This window comes from Mesoplodon bidens (assembly GCF_964165515.1).
Source record: "Mesoplodon bidens genome assembly, chromosome: 12".
Classification (NCBI taxonomy): Eukaryota; Metazoa; Chordata; class Mammalia; order Artiodactyla; family Ziphiidae; genus Mesoplodon; species Mesoplodon bidens.
Window position 1 is genome coordinate 41,857,162 of NC_138168.1, and position 22,973 is coordinate 41,880,134.

General features: G+C 41.0%; 2 protein-coding genes across 6 annotated transcripts in view; one reads left to right on the forward strand and one right to left on the reverse strand.

Moving 5' to 3' along the window:
- RTN4IP1 (reticulon 4 interacting protein 1) overlaps positions 1-19,935 on the reverse strand; it is a 47,757-nt gene extending 27,822 nt beyond the window's left edge. For 4 of the 5 annotated variants that reach the window (XM_081250990.1, XM_081250989.1, XM_081250988.1 and 1 more), the window contains exons 1-5: positions 19,252-19,935; positions 14,953-15,104; positions 13,869-13,937; positions 12,833-12,957; positions 420-468 (exon numbers count right to left, since the gene is read on the reverse strand). In XM_081250990.1, the coding sequence (XP_081107116.1) occupies positions 420-468; positions 12,833-12,957; positions 13,869-13,937; positions 14,953-15,104; positions 19,252-19,525 (669 nt within the window). In that variant the 5' untranslated portion in view covers positions 19,526-19,935. Of the gene's footprint in view, positions 1-419; positions 469-12,832; positions 12,958-13,868; positions 13,938-14,952; positions 15,105-19,177; positions 19,209-19,251 lie in introns of those variants that run through there. The other variant, XM_081250992.1, reaches the window with a different exon arrangement.
- A 106-nt stretch (positions 19,936-20,041) lies between these two features.
- The window catches only part of QRSL1 (glutaminyl-tRNA amidotransferase subunit QRSL1), a 32,853-nt gene continuing 29,921 nt past the window's right edge, over positions 20,042-22,973 (forward strand). The window contains exon 1 of the mRNA XM_081250987.1: positions 20,042-20,163. Coding sequence (XP_081107113.1) covers positions 20,140-20,163 — 24 coding nt within the window. The 5' untranslated portion in view covers positions 20,042-20,139. The remainder of the gene's footprint in view (positions 20,164-22,973) is intronic.

The window sequence follows — 22,973 nt, forward strand, 5'->3', positions numbered from 1 at the left end:
AAAAAAAGGCAGCTGCCATTCTGATAAGACTGCACTGAATCTGTAGAGCACGTTGGGGGAGTACTGTCGTTTTTATACAGCATTTTGGCTATTGCATTTCTCTATATAGTTTAGAACCAGCTTATCAATTTCTACAGAATTGCAAACTTCCATCCACTTTCACTGCCCATGGTCTTCCTCCTTAAAAGCTTTCCTACATTTGTTATATAGGACAGCCACAAACTCACTCATATATTAAACCACTGGAAAGGTTAACACTTCCTTCTACATTAGAAAGTTTCCTTCTTAGAAGAGCAAGCTGAAATCACAATGAATGTAATTTCTCTCACCTTTCAAGGAAAAATAGTTCACAATATATAAATTTATAAATTCATGAAAATAATAATCTTCCTATTCACAAGATAAAGAAATTGTCTTACCTGTATAGCAAAAGTACCAACTCCGCCTGAAGCACCCAAGATTAAAACACTGCAATGCAAAAAAACTATAACTAATGAAAATATTAAGCCAACGTAACTGGATAAACAAACAAGACGTTTTCAACATGTAACTGGCTCAAAGATAATCCCCAAAGCAAACAAAGTCATTCAGCTTCCCAAGGTTCTACTACACAAGGAATTTTTAGGTTCACCAAGAACCTATAAATGCTTAAAGTTAGACAGACTATGAACTCTTTGCCAAGAATACAATATACCAAAAATACCAATGACCTGTATTTTTTAAAGTAGCTCAGATGCTTCTTGGTAACATCTGTCTTACAATTTTTCAGGCTTAAATTACCATAGCTTTCTCTATAAGAGGGAGCTTTGGGATCCTTTTTAGTGTGTTACAGTATATTCAGTTGCTCTCTAAGAAAAATCACATTCCTGACCACATTCTTGCCAAAGTGGAATAAACGTCTTTTGTTCAGACACGTCCCATCACGCTCACCAGCTTTCATAAATGGAAACCAATCTTATCTTCAATTTGGTTTCTTGTTAAGCAGATGAATCTGTTCTATCAGCACAAACATGCTTGTGCTCCAGGTTTTTACCATGTTTCCTTACTGTATGTAGTCTTCCTGCCACTCTAGACCAAGGATGTGCAGCCTGGAGTTTGTGGATGAGTGCTGGTGAGAGCTGTGAGGGTGTGAACCCTGTGAAATTGTGAACTGACTGAAATAACATGCAAAATTTGGTGAGATCATGCATATGTGCATCAGGAAGAAGAAGGATCCAGACTTATCATCAATTTCCCAAAGAAGGCATGATTCAAAAGAAAATCACTAGTCAAGAATCACTGCTTTACATATTCTCACATTTTATTCTGAATTAAGCTAGAGCTCCAGTGAACTGCCTTCCCCAGACTGCATAGATTCAGGTCCTCAGAAAATTGTTTGTACTGAACTGCACTTTGGTGTTCTGTTACCAGTCTAGGCTGAGAGACATTATAAAAAGTGTCCGTTTGATATCTGACACTACATTAGCTAAGGAGATACTGTTGAGAGAATTCTTCCTGAGAATTCTCTTTATGAGTGCCTACAGGAAAAAAACATTTTTCTGAAGACCAAGTTGGTGGGAGTAGCTATGCTTCTATTTATCTGTCATTGCCAATTGTATAACTGCAGGTTGTGGGTCCCTCTTTGACTTGGCTGCTGGAAAGTGCAGGGAATTTTGTCACCTATCTCAATCAGGTACACCTGGAACATACATTCTGTCTACAATCTTAACCCTAGTTTCATTTTATTTTTTTTTCTCTCTTACCCAAATCACAGAAGGCTGGTTGTCACCCTTTAGATCTTAGAAGTTATTAGTAATATTTGTAAGCCAGCTATTCCCTTTGAAATTACCACCAAATTACCATCAAATGTAATTAAGACAAGTCTTTTTGAAAATGATGTTCCTTTTAGAAGAGTTACTTTTAATTTCATGGAATTATAAATTGTGAAGAATAAAAGAAACTTTAAAGATCAACTCCTCCAAAATCCTTCAATTCACACATTTAATAGCTTTAATGCTTCCTAAATGGGGGCACGGTGGGGGAGGGGAGAAGCACTAAGACTGCTTCACAGATACATCCCCAAATTAGTTCATCCATGGGATTTTTTACCCTCTTATTTTGGCAAATTCTTATAGAAATGTAACTAGTCAAACTCTCATTTAAGTTCTTCACTATCTAATCTTTTTTGCAACTCCGACTTCCTCTATTTCTGGAACAGAACTCTCCACCTGAGCCTCCCTAGCCCCCTCACTTGGAACCCCAAGTCCCATGCACGCTGGCCCATGCCTCAGGCTCTCAAATGCCTTTCACTGCCTGCTGAGGTCTCCCCTTCCCTCAAAGGCTCAAATCCCAGTTTGCCTGTGCAATACCCTAGAGATAGCCCTGAGCCTGATATCCATGCCCGCATTTGGCATTGGACACATTGTTAACTTTCATTCACATGCTTGCTGCCCAGGCCATTCTTCAAGACTCTGAGGACAGAGACCTCATACTACGCCCAGCACCAGCCATACTACCCTGGGAGTAGCAGATGCCAGATCAATGTTGCTTGACTTTAAAAATCATCTAGCGACTTCCCTGGTGGCGCAGCGGTTGAGAATCCCCCTACCAATGCAGGGGACACGGGTTCGATCCCTGGTCCGGGAAGACCCCCCATGCCACAGAGCAACTAAGCCCATGAGCCACAACTACTGAGCCTGCGCTCTAGAGCCCGCAAGCCACAACTACTGAGCCCGAGCGCTGCAACTACTGAAGCCCATGTGCCTAGAGCCCGTGCTCCGCAACAAAGAGAAACCACCGCGATGAGAAGCCCGCACATCACAACAAAGAGTAGCCCCCGCTCGCCGCAACTAGAGAAAGCCCGCGCGCAGCAACAAAGACCCAACGCAGCAAAAAAAAATAATAATTAAATAAATAAAAATAATCGAAATCAGCATTATATCCCACAATTAACAACAATTGCTACTACCCCAAATGAGGGAATCACCTGGCTATTTGAAAGACTGCATTAAAATTTCTTCCAACAAAGAAAAGCTTGAAATGAATTTCTAATTCTCACCCTGAGAATTAAGAGGATACCAAATACAATGGCTGCTTAAGGATCCAATGGCCAGACACATCTCCAGCTCATTACTGTCAGTTCATAGCTTCCCCATAACTCTTGATTCAAAGCAGTCTCACTCCTCCATATGAAAAAGCAAAAATGTGTTTCTTGGCAGCGCTTGGTGGAAGAGGGAGTGGTTCTGCATTAGCAGCTTCAGTTCCTGATGGTGCCACTGGACGGCGCCCGCGAGCAAAACAGGCAAGGAGCAAGCCCAAAGAAGTACTACAGACAGCAGGTCAGTTTGTGAAGCAGCCCTGGGGGCACACCATTCATTCTCTGGTCACGCAAACTCCATGTTTTGTTCAGGTTCAACCACGGCCTGTACTTTTCTTTAAACAAAGAAAGTCCCCAAAACGGACAGCAGGCAAATATATTTTTCAAGCCAGCAATAAGTCAGCCGGTCCTCCATGGTTTGAAGCGCTATGGCTGAAGGAACTATTCTTGTACTCTTCAAAGCACTTGCAATACAAAGGGAAAATACTGCTGTTGCTTACCCCCTGTGGCCCTTCCCTTCAGTGCTACATAGTGGGAATACTTTCTACCCAGCTTGCTATAATGGTCGTGAAAGATATTCAAACTTCACCGAAGTAGTAGCCTATTTGTAGAGTGAAGAAAGGTGTACTGCTGTATCTTCCATGTATTGCTTATCGGTTTATAAAGAGTAAGGGCCCAGGAAATACTCTCTTTACAAAAAAGCACTATAATTCAAAATTGCCAAGAATTTTAGTCACATTCTTCTCTTACTTCCTAAGTCCACATGCATATCTTCTTCGGCAGTCAGTGGGAACTGCACTGTGGCTGATGTAAAAACATGAGAGAGGGCTTTCCTGGTGGTGCAGTGGTTAAGAATCCACCTGCCAATGCAGGGGACGTGGGTTCAAGCCCTGGTCCGGGAAGATGCCACGTGCTGCGGACCAACTAGTTTCCTTTCCACGACTGAGTCACTTTGTATTTAGCATCTGGGCACCTAAGTCCTCTACAATCACATTTTTCAGTATCACAATCTTTCGAGACAAGGCATCAACACCCTAATTGCCTTACACATAAAAATATATGAAACATACTACAAAACAGCAGGCGATCCAAAAGTAGGGAATTGCCTTTCAAATTTCTACATTCTGGCTAAGCCCCAGAAATCTCTGAATGCCAGAGCCAGATATCTAGAGACCTGGGATCTAGTCCCAACTCTCTCATTAACTGAATCTCTAGGCCTCAGATTCATCAGCTATGAAATGATAATCACAGAGGTGTACTCTAGGTGTTAGTGAATGACAATTGGCATTTTCAATCTAATTTAAGCTTATATTTAGTTTCTCCACCTTTCTAACATAGAAGTATATGACCTTCACGATTCCCCCAGGACCACATATTTGTAAGGGGAAAAAAAAAGTCACAAGAGTACAGTGCCCTTCATTAAGTCCTAATGGCTCCGAAACAAAGCTGATTTAAATACGCTAAATCTTCCATCAGTAGAAATAAATGGTCTTTAAAAGATAAGGATGATGCTGAAAATGTATCAACTCATCTTTTAGTTTCACACACTACTTTTAAATCTGGAGGAAAAATGGGTGAAAGATAGCAAAGCATATCATAATATGCTAAATTTATTCCCTTAAGTTAAGTGAGAAACTTAATCTGAATAAGGGGAATAGAATTACAAAATAAATCAACCAAACATGACTAAGACAGCCTGCATTTGTGGGTGCCCTTCTTCCACTCCTCCGTAATTCATGCAGACATTCCCCAATTTACAGAAGAGTTCATGTGTAAATTAGTTGTTCAGAACTTTAAACACATTTTCCCATGAAAACAAAGCTATTTATACATCTTGGCAAGATGCCCAGGGTAGCCCTTTAAAAAGGTTTAGTTAACCCATAATGGACCAAGAACCTTATACACAGTATAACGATGGTTCTGGGGGACATGTACTCAGAATTTCAACCCGGGGTACTGGGAACACATCTCCCCAAATGGGAAAGGCAGTGGGAACCATTCCAAGACACTGGTTCCTTCCATCTGGTGCAAAGCAGAGGAAGGAAGACAGAGGGAAGGCTCATTTATGATGGCAACATGAGAATGGATGAGAGAAGTAGCATGGTCAGAGGAGGTTTACCATGGAAGTAACAGGATTCAGGAAGTGCCACCTGAACATACAGCACCTTAGCAGACTGAATATTTTAAGCTGAAGGAATTCGAGAAACAGCATGTGAGGGAAGGACTCTCTGATCTTCTCCCATGAAGCTGGTCATAAGACCCTCGTGTGAGAGGTGTATGCCCTATACCTGGAGGAAAAGAGCACCTTATCTCCAAGATGGGACACAGTGAGGACTCAGAACTAACAGGGCTTGCTAAGTTTTCTCAGTGTGCTACACTTGGCGCATGTGTTTGTCCTATCACGTTTTTTTTTCACGACTCTCCACTCTTCATCAAAGCTGGCATAAAAATGTTCGGGTTTAAAAATGGAAACAGGGACTTCCCTGGCGGTCCAGTGGTTAAGACTCTGTGCTTCCAGTGCAGGAGGCACGGGTTCGATCCCTGGTTGGAGAAGTAGGATCCCACATGCCGTGCAGCCAAAAAATTTAAAGGAAAAAAAAAAAGGAAACAGACTTACAGAGAGCAAATAGGTGGTTGCCAGAAGGGAAGGAGACTTGGGCAAAATAGGTGAAGGGGATTAAGAGATAAAAACTTACAGTGATAAAATAAGTAAGTCATATGGGGAGGGGGAAGGGTAAGCTGTGACAAAGCAAAAGAGAGGCATGGACATATATACACTACCAAACGTAAGGTAGATAGATAGTGGGAAGCAGCCGCAGAGCACAGGGAGATCAGCTCGGTGCTTTGTGACCGCCTGGAGGGGTGGGATGGGGAGGGTGGGAGGGAGGGAGATGCATGAGGGAAGGGATGTGGGAACAGATGTGTATGTATGACTGATTCACTTTGTTATAAAGCAGAAACTAATAAAAAAAATTTTAAAAAAAAGTAAGTCATGGGGATGTAATATACAGCATAAAGAATACAGTCGATAATACTGTAATAATGTTGTATGGTGAAAGATGGTTACTGGACTTGTGGTGACCGTTTTGTAATACATTTGATTGTCGGATCATGTGTCGTACACTTGAAACTAACATAATACTACATGCCTACTGACTTCAATTAAAAAAAATGCTCAGGTTTAACCACTTCTTTGGGTCTTCATTTCCTTATAAAGGCTCCCATGTTGCATAAAACTTACAAACAAATAAATGTGTATGCTTTTCTCTTGTTAATTTATCTGCCTTTTGTTATGGGGGGCCCCAGCCAAGACTTAAAAGAGCAGAGGAAAGACATTTTTCCTCCCCTACAGAGCCAGTGAAGCTTAAGCTTCAGTCCTTCCCACTTACACAAGGCCTGGAGAAGAGCCCCAGCAATGTATCTGAATGGACATGTAAGCAGATAGGGTAGGGGATGCCCAGAGAAAGAGAACCAGGCCGGGCTTTCTTGACAGAAGAGAAGCCATTTTTTGGCCTAAACCATTTTGTAATATAAGCCTGGACACAATGCTTGCCCTTGAACAGGTCTCAGTAATTAACGATCTTAAGGGAACAAAAGAATGCAGAAGTAACTCTTATCAGGCAAGAAAGTAACAATAGCAAAGATAGTATGTCAGTTGTAATGACTCCCAGTTCTGTCAATGATAAAGATTAGCCTGAAGCACTCAACCACCAGATGAACTGGAACCTAAGGGATGATGATGTTGCCCTTTTCTGACCCTTGTGACTTCAATCAACTAAAGGCCAAGCCCCTTCATGAATATTCATGTTCTCTTAGCTTAAAATTTACCCAGTTTTGCTGTTTGGAGGAGAGACTGCTTTGGGAAAGAGCCCCAGCGTTCTCCTTACTTGCTGCAAGTGATAATATTACAAGTCCTTCCTTCTCCTTATCTTTGGCGTGGCTGTGTCTTTTGGTTTGACACCCACCAAGAGGCGAACCGAGTTTTAGGGTAACAGACATATGCTTTTGTAAAACTTGCAAAAGTAAGATATGCTAATGAAGGGTAGAAGAATATGGCATGCCAAAATATACCACTTAGGCATAAGAATTATTCAGAGCTGAAGGCAACTGAGAAGTGGATGTAAGAAATCTCTGTACTCCCCCTATTTGCCTAAAAGCAGGACAGAGGTTTACAAAGGTGCCTGCTTTACTCTTTACCAAGAAGGGCAAAGGTTAATCCCTGGAGATAACTGTAGACCCTTATCAATGGAGAAGGCACCAATTTAAATTTGCGTAACTAACTTTATTCTTGCTTTTCCTGGTAAATTTTCCACAACTGGCCTTCCCTACACTCCTCTGTCTTTTGTCTTGAACTAAAGATGGCATTTTGGCCTGAATTCTAAGCTAACTCTTTGAGTTAACTCATTTTTCCTGGGTATCTCTCGTGTATACGTGAGGTGCACATGTTAAGAAACTTCTGTTTGTTTTTCTCTTGTTTCCCTGTCTTCTATTACAGAGGTCTCGGCAGAGAACTCAGAAGGGTAGACGGAAAATTATCTTTCCTCCCTACTAACCACAATCAGTAAAACTGCCACCTCTTTCCACTACTTTCCTCTCCATGACACTTCCTCTCTTGTCAGGTGACACTAGATTTGATTTGGAAATACATCTGCTTTGGGCTTAGTGGGAAATACTGCTGTGGTTCATAGTAATTTCTGAGTACAGTTAAGTTACTACAGGCTGTTCTGGTTTAAGAATGCCTTCCAGGAATATTCCTATTTCCCAACTAAGTCAACACCACAAGATATCATAACATTTTATTATGATAAGACTGAATATCATGGTACCTAGCATTGGATTATATGAGCAGTGAAAGAGAAGCAAAGTCTGAAATGTACAGAACCAGAAGCTGGTCTGTAGAAAATTCTTCCAATTAAAAGACATGTAAAAACGTACAACGCATCACTGATAAAGTTAATTTGTGATTCAGGACCCACAAAATGGAGGCCGCCCCAGTGGCCCAGCCCATGTCCCAGCCTGCCTCACTGCCAAGGAAACCTAGCACTAATCACCATCCTCCAACTCAGCTTTAGCTCACCTCACCCTAGAAACCAGCACCTGCTAGCCTTATAGGGAAATCAGACCTCCTAGCCAATCACGCCTTGTTTCTGTGTTGCCACTTCTAACGCTGCATAAAACACAGTCTTGCCCAAAATCCCTTGGGAAGAGAGCTCTGCCGCTTGTGGACGGTTTTCCGTTGAATAAAGGATATTAAACTGGTTATTAAATTGTATTATTTTTGTCATTTGACACCACTATAGGGAAGATATCCACAACAAGCTAGTTAATGAAGGTTGTCAACTAAAATGCAAAAGTATTTTTGGGCTTATTCACTGCACAAGGAAACATGAGATGCCCTGGAATCTTGCAACTCGTAAAGAAACTTGGAAGACATTTTTCCAAATCTGACAACAATCCTAAATTTTACATGACATGGACAATAACGAGTTGCACAGAAGGGGAGGGAGCAGGGTTTGGGAACAATACCATATTTTGGCTTATGGGAAATGACAGTTAACTGACAGCAGGAATATAGAGAAAGCGTCAGGGTGGTCATCGGTAAGTCTTGTTTTGCACAAGTTGAGTTTCGGCTGCAAAGGGGACACCTAACTGGATGGAACTGAGTAGAGAGGATGGGGTCAGAAACAGGATCTCAAGTTACCAAAATATACAAAGAAACTGGGAGCAGATGGGATAACCCTGGGAGACAGGAAAGATGGAGGGAGACAACGGGAAAGCAGGTACAGTGCAAGGGCTGGGGGAGGAAAGGGAGCCTTTAAAAATGCTAAGAACTGGTTCAAAAGGCAAGAAGAAAACTAAAGGAGTTTAGTGTCCCTGAAACCATGGAAAAAGTGAGAGCATAACAAAAGTGGGCAACAGCGCCAGAGACTTCAGAGGTCAAATTGTAAGAACTGAAAAGTATCGTTGGGTTGGCAACTCGGTCGGCTATGACCCGGGTGAGAACACCTGTAGCTGATCGGCAAAGCCGGAAGTGAGGTTACAGTGTACTGAAGAGTGAATGACTCCTAAACGTCACAAGATAGTTTTCTAGGTGACAGGGGCAACTATCTGTAAAACACAAAGGGCCAGGAAAGAGTTTGCTACTAATTCCTTTAACGGAGCCCTCCCGGAGCTCCCTGGAAAACAGGCCTGGGGTGGAGGCGATTCATCCGCAGCACACCGGCCAGGCCAGAGCCAGCACCCTTCCTCCCAACCCCAGGATTTCTCCAAGCAAGTAGACCACACGGGTTTCTTTCTCCTTCCCCTTTCCCCTCTCCCCGTACAACCTAGTCAAAGTGCAAATGAAAACCCAAAGTCCCCAGGGGTGGTGGGAGTGGAGAGGGCGGAGGAACAGGTGGGTCGGGTGGGGGAAGGACAGGCAGGCAAGGCAGCTGAAAGAAGGAAGCTGTTGTAATTACCGGTATAAGCATATGGGCGGGGGTGGGGGGTGGGGCGATACAATGTTTTATGTTTGAGCCTGTCTAATTCTATAAACAGAATTAATCAGACACCTAATTTACAATGATATGACAAAGTGTTATTGTCCTAAAGCCTAATCTCAAAAAAGAAAAAGGGAAAAGCATTCCTAAACCCACTTCATTGAGTTTCAAGTATACACAATTTAAAAGTGAAATTTATTCTGTGAGGGAGGAATGGTTCAATTTCTAACACTGTCTAATACCTCTGTCAAACAGTGAAGTACAACTTCCCAGCAAGAGATGAATTTCAGGCAGAGCATGACACTACCCATAAATATAACCATCAAATAGAACCCTTTTCCAAAAATATCTGGTGTAACCACTTTTTTAAAAAGTTCTATTCATCTTGAGAACCCTAAGTTATCTATGTGTTCCTACGGAATAAATCATGAAGAAACTATGGATGGACTGATAACAGGGAAATCATTTCGTTTGACTTTTCTAGTGATACCAGAGCGTGGGCAAAAAAGACACATGACGTCAATATTAAATTATCCCCTTGGTTAACTGATGCTCAGTTGTTACAGAAATATAATTATAGAACAAAGAAGGAAAAGCAAAACACCACTGAGGCCTTAGAAAGCTTTGTCTTAATTTCAAAAAGCTGTTTGTTACAAAGAAGTCCTGTAAAATCTTTCAAGGTGGGTGTTTTTGTCATTGTTAGTTTTAGGTTTTTTTAATTAACTGGCTAGAAAAACACTGTTGGTCCTTGATGACAAACACTGATCTGCTTTGTGCAGACTAAAGACTGCCTTAATGCCGAGAGCTAACAGTAAAAGAATAATTATTGCTTAGAGAAGCCAAAATATGCTCCACCAATCACAAAGGATAGTCAAACTGAAAAAAGTCACTTTGGACACCAGAACCTCTGCATTTACGTTAGTAAAATCCCCCTATAATAGTAATTTCTTCATGTAAGATTATTTTTACAGTATTTTAAGGTGCTCACATCTCTCATGTGATTCTCACAAATAAGGAGTTGGAGGGACTTCCCTGGTGGTGCAGTGGTTAGGAATCCGCCTGCCAATGCAGGGGACACGGGTTCGAGCCCTGGTCCAGGAAGATCCCACATGCCACGGAGCAACTAAGCCCGTGCGCCACAACTACTGAGCCTGCGCTCTAGAGCCCGCGAGCCACAACTACTGAGCCCGCCACAACTACTGAGCCTGCGCGCCTACAGCCTGTGCTCTACAAGAGAAGCCACCGCAACGAGAAGCCTGTGCACCGCAACGAAGAGTAGCCCCCGCTTGCCGCAACTAGAGAAAGCCTGCGCACAGCAACGAAGACCCAACGCAGCCCCCCAAAATTAATTAATGAATTTAAATTTCTTTAAAAAAAGTAAAAATAAGGAGTTGGAGAGGAAGGCCATTATTACTTCCCATGTGTAATAATTTCGGTAAACAAATTTCCTAGAGCACCAAGGGCCAAGCTCTCACTGCCACTCGGACCAAAGGCATCCTGAGTCACCACACGTGTGGGAATGTGACACAAGTCCATGATGTGAGCCAGTGAGGCTGTTTACAGTGAATTTCATTCCAGTGTGGTTAACATGTGGCTAAATCAATGAACTGACCCAACTCAATATAACATATAGATCACTTTTATAAGTATAAAACTTTCCACTTCTCAAAGCTCACCTAACAACCTACATTGTCCTACACTCAGTACCTTGGTGGAAACAGCAAAGAGACCATAAAAAGCATGCATGTGGTCAGCTGATTAGTTAGTAGCAGTGTAGAGAGAAGAACCCAGGTCTCTACTTCCCCAGCTCCAAGCCATTACTGCTTAAACAGAAGATAACATAATACCTACAAAGCCAAGGATAAACTGGGAAGACAAGAGATAGATCAGTTTCTAACTCATTTTCTACAGAATACTAAAAAATGTATGCCTGGAGGGCCCGACCCAGCAAAAGGAATGAGAGCTCTCTATCTGGAGTGGTCATGGGGGCACAGAAAGCTGAATGTTTTTAAGGAAAAACAAAACAAAGCATCAATGTCACTGCAGAGCCTACAATAATAATAAATATCTAAAAATCCTGAACACGATTTTTGCAAGGTTATTAACTAAGGCAAGCCATTAGAAAAATCTACATGATCAAACTGATTTAATGTAAACAAAGTGTGGGACCAAAATGGCAACTTCAAGAATGATAGGGCCCAAAAGCTTAAAAAATAAACAGCGTTGACCTTTAGAATATTTACCTTGAATTCTATGATGAAGGGTAGCACCTCATTAGATGAATAGCCTTTATACTGCTTTCAGAAATACAGCTATGAAGCGTTCACTAAATTCAAGGTCTATAATCTAACACATTAAAGGTAAAGTGTAATGTTTCATAACAACAGGAGTATAGATTGACACAGACTTGTTATTTTTCCGGCACAATCTTTAGCAACCAGAAAACAAAATTTGACCTACAGCTCTCTCCTTCATCACAATCATGGAATGGTTCTGAGGACCTAGTTTTCTCACCAAATAATAAAATCATCCGTTTTCCCTATGATGCCAACTTTCGGAAACACAAAGAATCCAGTAGTTGCATTGCTAAGAACAGTAGCCACCATGTACTGAGTGCCTTCTGTGTGCCACCACCTGTGCCACTGATTTTATATGTGTTATCTCATTTCACCCCTAAAACAAAACTCACAAAAGAGAAGTGTCCAAGTGGGCCACCTAGCTAGAAAGCAGCAGAATCTGAATATGGACTCAAGAACATCTAACACTCACTGTGTTTTTGCAGACTCAGCAAGCACACCTCCAAGTCCTGGAAGCACCAGAACTGCGTAAAGGAGCCTGAGAGAGCGCAGAGCCTAAGAGAACTCAACAATATTCACACCCTTTATATCTGTTTTTCATAGAAACCTTCAAGTGTGAGAGCAACTGCATCATTCTTTAAAATCTGTAAGAAGTCATTCTTAACCTTTTTAGGAATCTGATGAAAGCTATGGATCTTCTTCCCAGAGACGGACGTACAAAAATTTTGCATCATTTTAGAAGGTTCAGACTCCTAACATCCATCTACGTATTTTTAAAATTCTCAATTGATTGAGCTAAGAATCAACAGAATGAGATTAAAAAAGTACAAACTGGCACAAGAGTTCTTTGGAAATTGTTTTGACTGTTAGCACAACTCTGCTCACGTAAGTGAGCCTAATTTTAATGCTTCTGACAAATGTACTGCAAAGACGTCACCAAAGGAAAGAAGGGAGCTTTAGATGCCACCACTGATACTCACCGTTTTCCTGGGCAATTCTTATCATTCAGGCCACCAATCTTGTTTATGGCAGACCAGGCTGTGAGGGCCACATATGGCAGAGAGGCAGCTTGAGCATGAGTCAGTGATTTGGGCTTGTGAGAGACCTAGATTTGAAGAGAACAGTCAAAAATAAGCAATGACTTGCAAACCTATGAACACAATTAAGTACATCTACCTTCACAGGAATCCAACTATGTTCAGAGATATAACATTCGGCCAGGTTCAGTGGTTATTGCAAACCCTACTCCAAGATTAGCCCTAAGGAATTTCTCCAAATGACTCAACCTGCCTCGCAGAAGTTCAGTAAGGTTTTATAGGTTACATTATCAGATACCGCTGCTTAATGCTTCATAAAAAGACCACATTCAACAATACCATTAGTCCTAACTATACCCAGAAATAAACCCAAATAAACCTTGAACCCTCATAAATACATTCTCATTTGTTTCTGTGATCAGCTGTTTCCTTTACCCCCATTTACTGGAAGGTAATCTTTCCAGACTTTTTCTAATCTTATCTTTTTTCTAATCTTTTTTCCCTTCCTGCCCTCCCTTCTGTAGGCAATTTCCTTAATATCAACCCCCTTCTTTCGAATTAAATTGTTAGGCCTCCTGACTGGATTTGATTAGACTCCTGTTTTGAAAGTTATCTGAAACAGCTTGATACTTCCATGCTTGTTTATGATGAATCGGTATGCTCCACTTGGTATATTTGGTTTCAACTATTTATACTGGATAAAACCAAGAAACACAGCAGGGTTTCTAGATCTTGCTCCAAATCCCTGTTCCACAAGACAAAGATAAACGCTTTGGCAGGCAGTGTTATTTAAATGACATCCAATACTTTTTTAGATCTTTTAAAAATTCCTATTCTCTATCTCGGTTCTTTCAAATCTACCCATAAAACTTGAACCTGCTCTCAAAAGAAAAAAAAAAACCTCCAATTATTTCAGAGATATTTGTCAGTCTTTGTTTCTACCTTCCAGTGGCATTTCAGCACAGAACTGGTGAGTTACCTCATTCCCACTGACTACAACAAACTCTGAGAGAGTGCCTTGCTTCCAGGGAGGAACTGCAGCCCAGACCTGAAACACAAACAACTTCGTTAGAAACAGATCTTTTTAAGCCAAAGCTAAACATGAGAGTGTTCCCCAATACGTACGCCACCCTGTGGAAAAAAGCACAAGCCAGCAATCCAGCAAATAATAGAGTTATTTTCACATGATATCAATGTATTGTTTAGTATGATTCTAGATTTACCAAGTCAAACCACTTTGGAGGTAGATACCAGTAAATGCTGCTGTATTTACTGGCTACTTAGAGTACCAGTAAGAATACAGTCTCTGGGGCCCGAATCCTGGCTCTACCACTTATTAGCTGTGGGACCTCTTTATAGCTTGATTTCCTCACCTGTAAACTGGGCCTAACTGTACTTACTTCATAGGGATTAAATGAGTTATTTTATGAAAAACAACTAGAACAGTGCTAGCTATTATTATAAGCTGACTTTAATTTCTTGGTATAAAAGTTCAAAGTGACGGGCTTCCCTGGTGGTGCAGTGGTTGAGAGTCCGCCTGCCGATGCAGGGGACACGGGTTCGTGCCCCGGTCTGGGAAGATCCCACGTGCCGCGGAGCGGCTGGGCCCGTGAGCCATGGCCGCTGAGCCTGCGCGTCCGGAGCCTGTGCTCCGCAACGGGAGAGGCCACAACAGTGAGAGGCCGGCGTACCGCAAAAAAAAAAAAAAAAAAAAATTTCAAAGTGACAAGGGACAGGTGATATATCAACCTTTGGCTATTTTAAAACCATCTAACCCATAAGGTAGAAATTGTCATTTAAAGACTTAAAAAGTCCCAATCATATATATCTTAAAGTCTTGCAATTCTTAAGCACTAGTTTGAGAAAAGTTCAAGCACAGCAAGCTATTGTGACAGAACTAGAAACAACAGAAAGAAGAACTGAACCAAGAAAATGAGGGCTCCAGCCAAAGCTCACTATATTTGTTGAAAAGAAGAAAAAAGGTCAATGATATGGAATGTATTTCCAAAAGCAGAATTAAATCTGCACATTTTGAGAAGGAATAGTGGAATGTGATAACTCACCTCATCGCCAGGCTTGAAGTACCTCACATCAAGTCCACACTCCATCACCACACCAGACACATCCCGGCCCAGAGTCAGGGGAAACTCTTCTCCTTTGATTTTCATATGTAAAGGATCACGTTTCATATTTAAAGCTGTAGCTCCATAGCCACCTATAAAATACAATTTATTTGTTTCTTCCAAAAGAATGGGATGATTTCAAAACTACTGCAGGGTTACAGGCCAGGTACAATTCTAGATCTTCAAGATGCAGATTATAAAGTAATCAACCTTATAAATTTTTTTTACCATCACACAAGAAAGCATAAAAACAATGAATGTTGTTCCTTCCAAAGAAAATTATTTGGAAAGTCATAATCACTGTTTTTAATTTTTATTTTATACTGGAGTATAGTTGATTCACAATCACTGTTTTTGAAATTCCAATTTTGAAACTGTCTTCAGAACTTTCAGTGTTCTCTTTTATAGGTTTTACTTTGTTCTTTGAAGATGGTTTCTTTGTTAATTTATTCATTCATGGACTTTTTAAACAACAAAGTCATCTGAAGCCAAGTCTGCTGAAGAAGATAATGTTAAAGTTGTCTGGTTAATAAACAAATAAGGCGTGGATATAGTATTTGACACTGACACTGGTCTATGAGTAATTGTCCCTGCCTCACAAAAAATGTTTCTAGAACATCTCTGGGTTAAGTGCAAGGTGCCCAAATGGAAAAGAACCACTTGGCTGCACCAGTTCTGATATGTTAAATCAGGTTGACTGGTTTATTATACATCATTTTATTTTTAAGAACGTTTACATAAATATCAGCTAAACAGAGCTGAAAACATTCCTTTGATCAGTATTTTTTTGGTTCAAATAAATTGGCTATAATATCTATAATAATCCAAAGTAGTTTATTACACAGCTTCAACATATAAAATGGCTTTTCTAAGACACAAAAGTACTCTTGTCATCTCTTCTGCTCGACATCCTTCTAAGAACATTTCTGCTATGTAAGGCTCTCCAAGATAAGCACCCTGCTTACCTTTCTAGTGTCATGTACCACAATTTCTGCTCCAGAATCACTAAACCACTCAGTAAGTCTCCCCTTTTCTCCCACTCATTCTCATTAAATCCTGAGGATGAGGAGAAACCAGCAAAGGATCCTGAGAAGGCTTGGCCAGTGAAAAGGTGTTCAGAAAGCCAAGAGAAGAGGGTCATTTAAAGAAGTCAAATGCTGCTGATGGGGAAGATAGTTTTTCAAATAAGGTCAAAAGCTGCCAATAGGCTTTAAAAAACAAAACCCCCCAAACAAACAAACAAAACAAAATACTGGATCCAACAACACAGCAGTCTTTCGTGACCTTCATAGGAGCGGTTGCTGTGGCATGGGGTGACAGAGAGAATGGGAGTGAGGAATTGGAGACCATGAGAACATTCAACTCTTTCAAATAGTTTTGCTTACAGAGGAGAGCAGAGAAATGGGGCAGTGGCTGGAGGGGGACTAGTGTGATAGAGGAAGGATTTTTAAGTTTGTTTTTTTTTTTTCCTCTTTAAGAATGGAGAAATTAACAGCAAGTTTGTATGCCAATGGGAATGATCCAGTGGAAAGGAAAAGACTGAAGATGCAGGAGAGAACTGCTGAAACAATGCTCCTGCGTGGGTGAGAGGGCATGGGGTCTAGAACCCAGGTGGAGAGCTAGGCTTAGATGAGAGCAATGACAGTTAATCCACGCAGCAGGAGGTAGAGGATACAGGGAGAGAGGCTGACAGGAGGGTAGCTTGCAGAAGTTGTTTTTAATAAAAATCAAGACACATGGAAGAAAGTGTTTGAAAGTTGGGAAAGTCCCAGAAAATCTAAGCTGATGGCCACCATGCCAATATTCCACACTTGCCAGCTGGCTGCTTACGAGTGCCTTCTATCAGGGGAGAGAAAAACTTCACGTGAATTACTCACAAAAGTCACATTTTACCTTCCTGTCTTACATTCCTTTTCCACTCTCAAACACAATTAAACAATTATTCACTGAAATTCCTATGTGGTGTGATCAACAGAAGCGGGCATTTAGCTATGTCAAATTTTAGCTGCTGTTTCAGAGCTGCAAAAAAAAAAAAAAAAATCTTCAGTCCTCTCTAAGCTACACAGCCTGCAGGGCAAGGTTGTTTTCTTGGTCACCTCGATATCACCTGAGTAACTCTGGCTCATTGGTACCAGCTAAACTAGCCCCAAATCCAGAAGCAGCTGGTAGTTAGGAACTGAGAACCTGCTTGGTGACACAACGAATGGGAACCCGTAGGAGTTCTGTCCCATTCTTAGAGGTGACCAGTTTGGTTCAGAGTTGGAGTGGTTTGGAAAATCCTAAATCTGCCCTCCGTTTCAAAAGCTTTAATTCCATCTAAAGAAACCAAACTTTGTTGGTATGATGCTGTTGGCTGTATTTTTTTTCTATTTTAAGATTATTCATTAGCCATTTATATGATTTATGATTTTATGTCCAACAATAGTGGACATCTCCAGAAAAACAGCTGGCTTTCATCTTTCAAAATAGACACGTCCTTGTTTTCTTGTCAAGGGAAACAACTGCTCCCTACACTTTACGATCTTATACTCATTATTTTATTTCCCCATATTTCAGGTATCTTCCGCAACGATAATCACACATTCTCCAAAAAGAATTCATGAGCAGGAAATAAAGAGGATAACTTGCAAATAATATTACCCAGTCAAGTCATAAAAAACTAAGATGTCTCAAGAATACTATATGAAAGTAAAATGTGTTATAATATTACATTAAATAGCAGCCAAGAAAGTCCAGATCCAGCCATTCTACTGAAGTTAAAATGTACACAATACAAATTGTGCACGTGCATTCAAAGAAATGAAAAGTTAACAGAACTAAATGAAGACGAAAACCACTTATTTTAGTTTGTAACCTTAAATTAGAATGAAAATATAAAATGACATTAAAAATAATGACTGGATGACAACTACACATGTGAAGCACAGAAACAGGCTACAGTTGACAGGGCATGGGATCTACCTTCAAAGAGCTTATAATCAAGGAAATGAAAAAAACATAATGGTCAATGGGTATAAATCTACCACTTAAAGATAATTCTGATAAAAACTAAATTATCTTCATGCACAATGTAAATGGAATAAACTGAAACAATATGCCCAACTAGTAACAGCAATTATTACTTTAAAGCGAACAAAAAGAATACAAATGTGTATTTCATGAGGCAATCATCATAAAGTCATTTCAATTCATTCTTAATAGAGCTCTCCAGCTACATTTTGAGTCCAAGTCTTTCCCCAAACTCCCTCCCCACAAAGAAATACGTAACAGTTATTCCTCACATGTCTAGATCAGCACTGTCCAATAGAGATATAATGCAAGCCACATATCTAACTTAAAATTTTCTAGTAGCCACTATAAAAAGAAAGAAGTGAAATTAATGTTAATAATATTTTACTTAATATATCCAAAATATTATCAGGTTAATATGTAATGAACATAAAATTATTAATAAGATATTTTACATTCATTTTTTTCTTACTAAGCCTTTGAAATCTAGTGTATATTTTACACTAACTGTACATCCCAGACTAGCCACATTTCAATTGCTCATTTTTTGTCATTATTTTCCAAAGTTAAAGTAATTCACAAATGGTAATCAATCTTTTCAGCACTATAATAATTACACAAGGAATATAGTACTCTCCAAGCTTTGTCAATATCCACCAGCAGCAATTAAGATAACATTATTCCCATTGAAGATGGCGCAAAACAGAAAAGTGTATTTTAACTTTGCAGAATGCAACAGCAAAAATGAGGAAAGTACTGTGTCCATATCCTGGCATCCTGTTCTGCTGCTTTGTCCACTGGCCCATTAAACAAAGCTGTGATTAGTGGGAGGGAAATAAAAATTACTATGGAAATGCAAACTCTGAACTGATATGAAAACATAAGCATACCTCTAAAACCTGTGATGGACCTCAGAATATCACAAAGTTCCCAGGAGAGTGTACCACAAAGTTAGCTGTGGATACAATTCTCAAGTCCCAATTTACATTTTTAGGTAGTATTGGAAGCAATTCAAACTTATATTTTGTGAAAGATTAAAGCATACCGTGGACATTGCAACTTCAAACATTTTGGAAATAATATCTACTGAGGTACTGTCAAAACCCTAAACAATTCCTTTGTGTTAACCAAAAAAGTGCAGTCAATAACAACTGACCTTTTAAAACTAATCCCTGATGAGACTGTCTGAAGAAAAAAAAAGGTAATTGAGGAATGTCTTTTGAAACTTACTTCTCATATTAACATCTATAGGATTTATACTCGCAGCGTGAACTTTGATAATGACTTCATTTGGATAGTGTATCATTGGTATCATCATGTTCTGAGTAAATCGAAGCACTTCATTACTCCCATATTTATCTATCACCCAAGCGGGCATGACAGTGCTCCTTGGAGAGGTAGTACTAATCTTTCTAACTGAAGGCTTTTGTACAACTTGTCTTCTCCAGAAGCAAACCGCAGTGCATGCATTTCTTCTAAGTACACAGGTCTTCAGAAATCCCATCGTAAACAGTGGTTGAATTGCGTGCCCTAATTAAAAGGCACTTACACTGGATCAAACCCTCACACCTGAATTCGATCAAATTCTGCCAAACACTCTGGCCGGTTTCAAAGTTGAGAATTCAAAAATGAAGTCAGACTGATGGAGCAACTGAAGAAAGAAGAGTAGGTAACTACTCTACTCTTCACATCTGAAATGCTCCAATTAACGTTCCAGTCAGTATTCTGTCCATTCTCCTCCTCCCTTACACCCCCTCCCCTTAAAAACAAAAACAAAACCGCTAGAATCCTGCCCTGTCCCGGGAGCCCTCTGCGGGACAAGCCAACTCCGCTCGCGATCCGGATGTCAGAGAAATTCACACACTTCCAGGCTCCCGCCGCGACCCCCGGAGTCTCCTTGCCACCAGCTCGACTTCCCCGCAGAACTTCCTTAGCGGCTCCAGCCAATCGCGTGCAAAGATCATTTTCCTCGGGCTGCAAGTCGACCAATCTGAGTACTCGGTGCTGACAGGTTCGCTGGCAAATGGCTGCGCCCATGTAATACCGGCAGCGGCAGCTGACCTTTCTTTTTCCTTCTTGTCACCAGGCCCCTGTGGTGGCGGGTGGGACACGAGGACCATGTTGGGCCGGACCCTCCGAGAAGTGAGTGGAATTGTCTGCTGAGGGCCCAGGGAGGTCGGGCAGATTCGCGGAGTCCTTGTTCACGTGGACGTGGCGTCCCCCGGCCGGCGCGCATCTTGGTCAGCCTCGCCGCCTCCTTCCCTGGAACTTGGTGGGCGATTCGGACCTCCGGTTCCTTAGGCTGTGCTCCTCATATCCATTCAGGAGCTAGGATCTCAGCGGGGGAGGCTTCTGCACCGCCGCGTTGTGGGGTGGAAGGGAACGGTGGCTTCTCTCGATTATTCGTTCGCTCTGGCTGCGTGGGGCCCTGGCCGGTCTCAAAGTGGGCTCCGCCAGATAAGGGGGATTTGGCTGGTCCACGTCAGCCTCTCTTGTCCACTACACACATCTGATGCAGTCCTCACTGAGAAGCCCGCAAATCTGTCCCTTGCAAAAGCCAAACTAGTGATTCTTAGCTTTTTCCCCCCTGGATATATTCATTCTTCAAGCTTCAGCTACCACCAAGATACTAATGATTCTCTTACCCGTGTCTCCATTAATTGGACATCGTTTTTGAACTTTAGGCTATATTTGTGAATGTCTAATGGACATCTCTTCCAAAACTCCCACAAGAGTTTGATCAATCTAACCAAAGCTGACTTCATCCTTGTAACAGAATCACCTCTTGCGTCTCAATCTCCATCATAAAAAACAAACAAAAACCTAATTACGGAATTCTTAATATTCTGTTTTTAGCGGCGCAACTGATATCCCAGTTGCCCTTAGATTCTTCTTCATAGGTCATATCCAGTAAGTCACTAAACCGTGTTAGTTCCCTTTTGAAATTATGTCTGGGATCTGTTCTCTCACTTTATCCTTGCTGTTAGGGCTTTAGTTCAGATCTCCTTGCTTTCTGATCTCGCAACCTGCAGAGCTGTCTGCAGGCCCACTGCTATCAGAATCACCTCGGCCCGCCTTAAAACTACAGCTGTGTCCCACTCAGGAAGGTTAGTATGGTAAGGCCCAGAGTGTATGGTGTAATCTGGGTTCCAGGTGATTCTGCTGATAAGTAGCAATTGAGGACCTACCCCGTCTTCCATCTTCCATTTGTATCTTCACCTGGGAAGTGTTTTTTTTCTTTTTCCAGCTAGCAGCCTTTTAGAAAGCTGTAAATTATGAGAACTTTAAATCCACAGGTTTTAAATAATAAATCGTTATTCCCCTAAATGCATTTTTGTTTTACTATCCTAAATTGTATCTTGCCTATACTGTCAGCGAAGAATCCAATTTGTTTTTAAAAATTAAAAAATTTTTAACTCCAAACTTGTTTTAAAATGAAATATAACCTAAAAAATCCGGTATTTTCTTTTTCTGCCCTTTCCCCCAGCACTACCTTTTTTGTGCCGCCCCTTCCTAATGTCCAGTGAGCCACTGTCAGAAACAACTTTTACCTCAAGGGGGAAAAGGGAAGCTGATGCAAGGGTAGTCAGGAAATTGCCTTGGCATGATTACTTTCGTTTAATTACTCTTTTAACAAATATTAATGCCTATTGTGTGGAAAACATTATTTGCTTATTTTCCCAGCCCATAATATATCTTCTGTCCAGTCTGTTTTTTCCATATCATTGTACCAATGCCCCCAATTCTACCAATTAGAGATTAATTAATTTAGTACACATTCTATTTTAAATATGTAAAGATGCCTGGGAAGGTTGAATGATTTATTTATCCATTGTTGTGAATTATAATAGTTCAATCAGATTTCTCTCCATCACACCCTGGCTGAGATAATCAGTTAAGGAAAGGGAAAATTTTGTGGGGGAGGGGATTGAGGGAGGGGCTGGAAACTATGGCATTTTGAGACAATTTGGGGGGCCTAAGTGGAGGCTTAGGGCGGTAGAGGAGCCCTAGGAGGAAGCACTAAAAGGAGGTAAAATGCCAAATAGGAGGTAAAACTGCTACTTGTAAATTTTACCCAGGTACACTCAGTAAGGGGAAAGAGTCTTACTTTCACCTTCCTTTCTTGTGGCATGATCCCAGTGTTTCTAGGAACCAGATGCCAGGCTAATATTATTAACCCTAAAGTTATATTAAATGGTTATTGTTATATTAAAGAAAGTTAATTATATATCCAGTAGGCTTCTTGGGGGTCTAGCCTAAGAACATTTAATTACTGTTCTATGAGAAAATAGACCCCAAATTTTAAACAACTCAGTTATTCATTCATTCAATTAACATTTATTGAGCACCTCTGTCTTCCAGACACTGGGGATTAGCATTGAAGACAGAAGTTCCTGCCCTCATGAAGCCTACATTTTTGTGGGGAAGCAGGCATTAAATAAGTTTCTTTGTTTAAGTAAATAATAGAATTTCAGGTAGTGTAGGTGCTATGAAGAAAGGTTAAGCAGGCTACAGTGTGCAAATTAGTTGGGGAGATGGATGTTTCAGATAGAGTGGTCAGGGAAGGTTTCGCTGACTGAGTGGGTGATATTTAGTAGAGACCTGAAGGATGAGAAGGGTGAGCCCTGGGAAGATCTGGGAGAAGGGTGTTCCAGGCAGAGGAAAGAATAGAAGTGCAGTGTCTGAAGCAAGAGCAAACTTGATGTGGTCAAGGAATAGCAGGAAGGCCAGCAGACCCAAGAGAACTGAGCGAGAAGAGTAGTGGGAGATGAGGTTATAGAGAAGCAGGAGCCGATTACCTTTCCGGCCATGCTAAGGAGTGTGGATTTTATTCTAAATGTAATGCAAATCCTGGGAAGTTGTGAGTCTTTGGACATGATCTGACTTAAAAATTAAAAAGCTCCTGGGGCTTCCCTGGTGGCGCAGTGGTTGGGAGTCCGCCTGCCAATGCA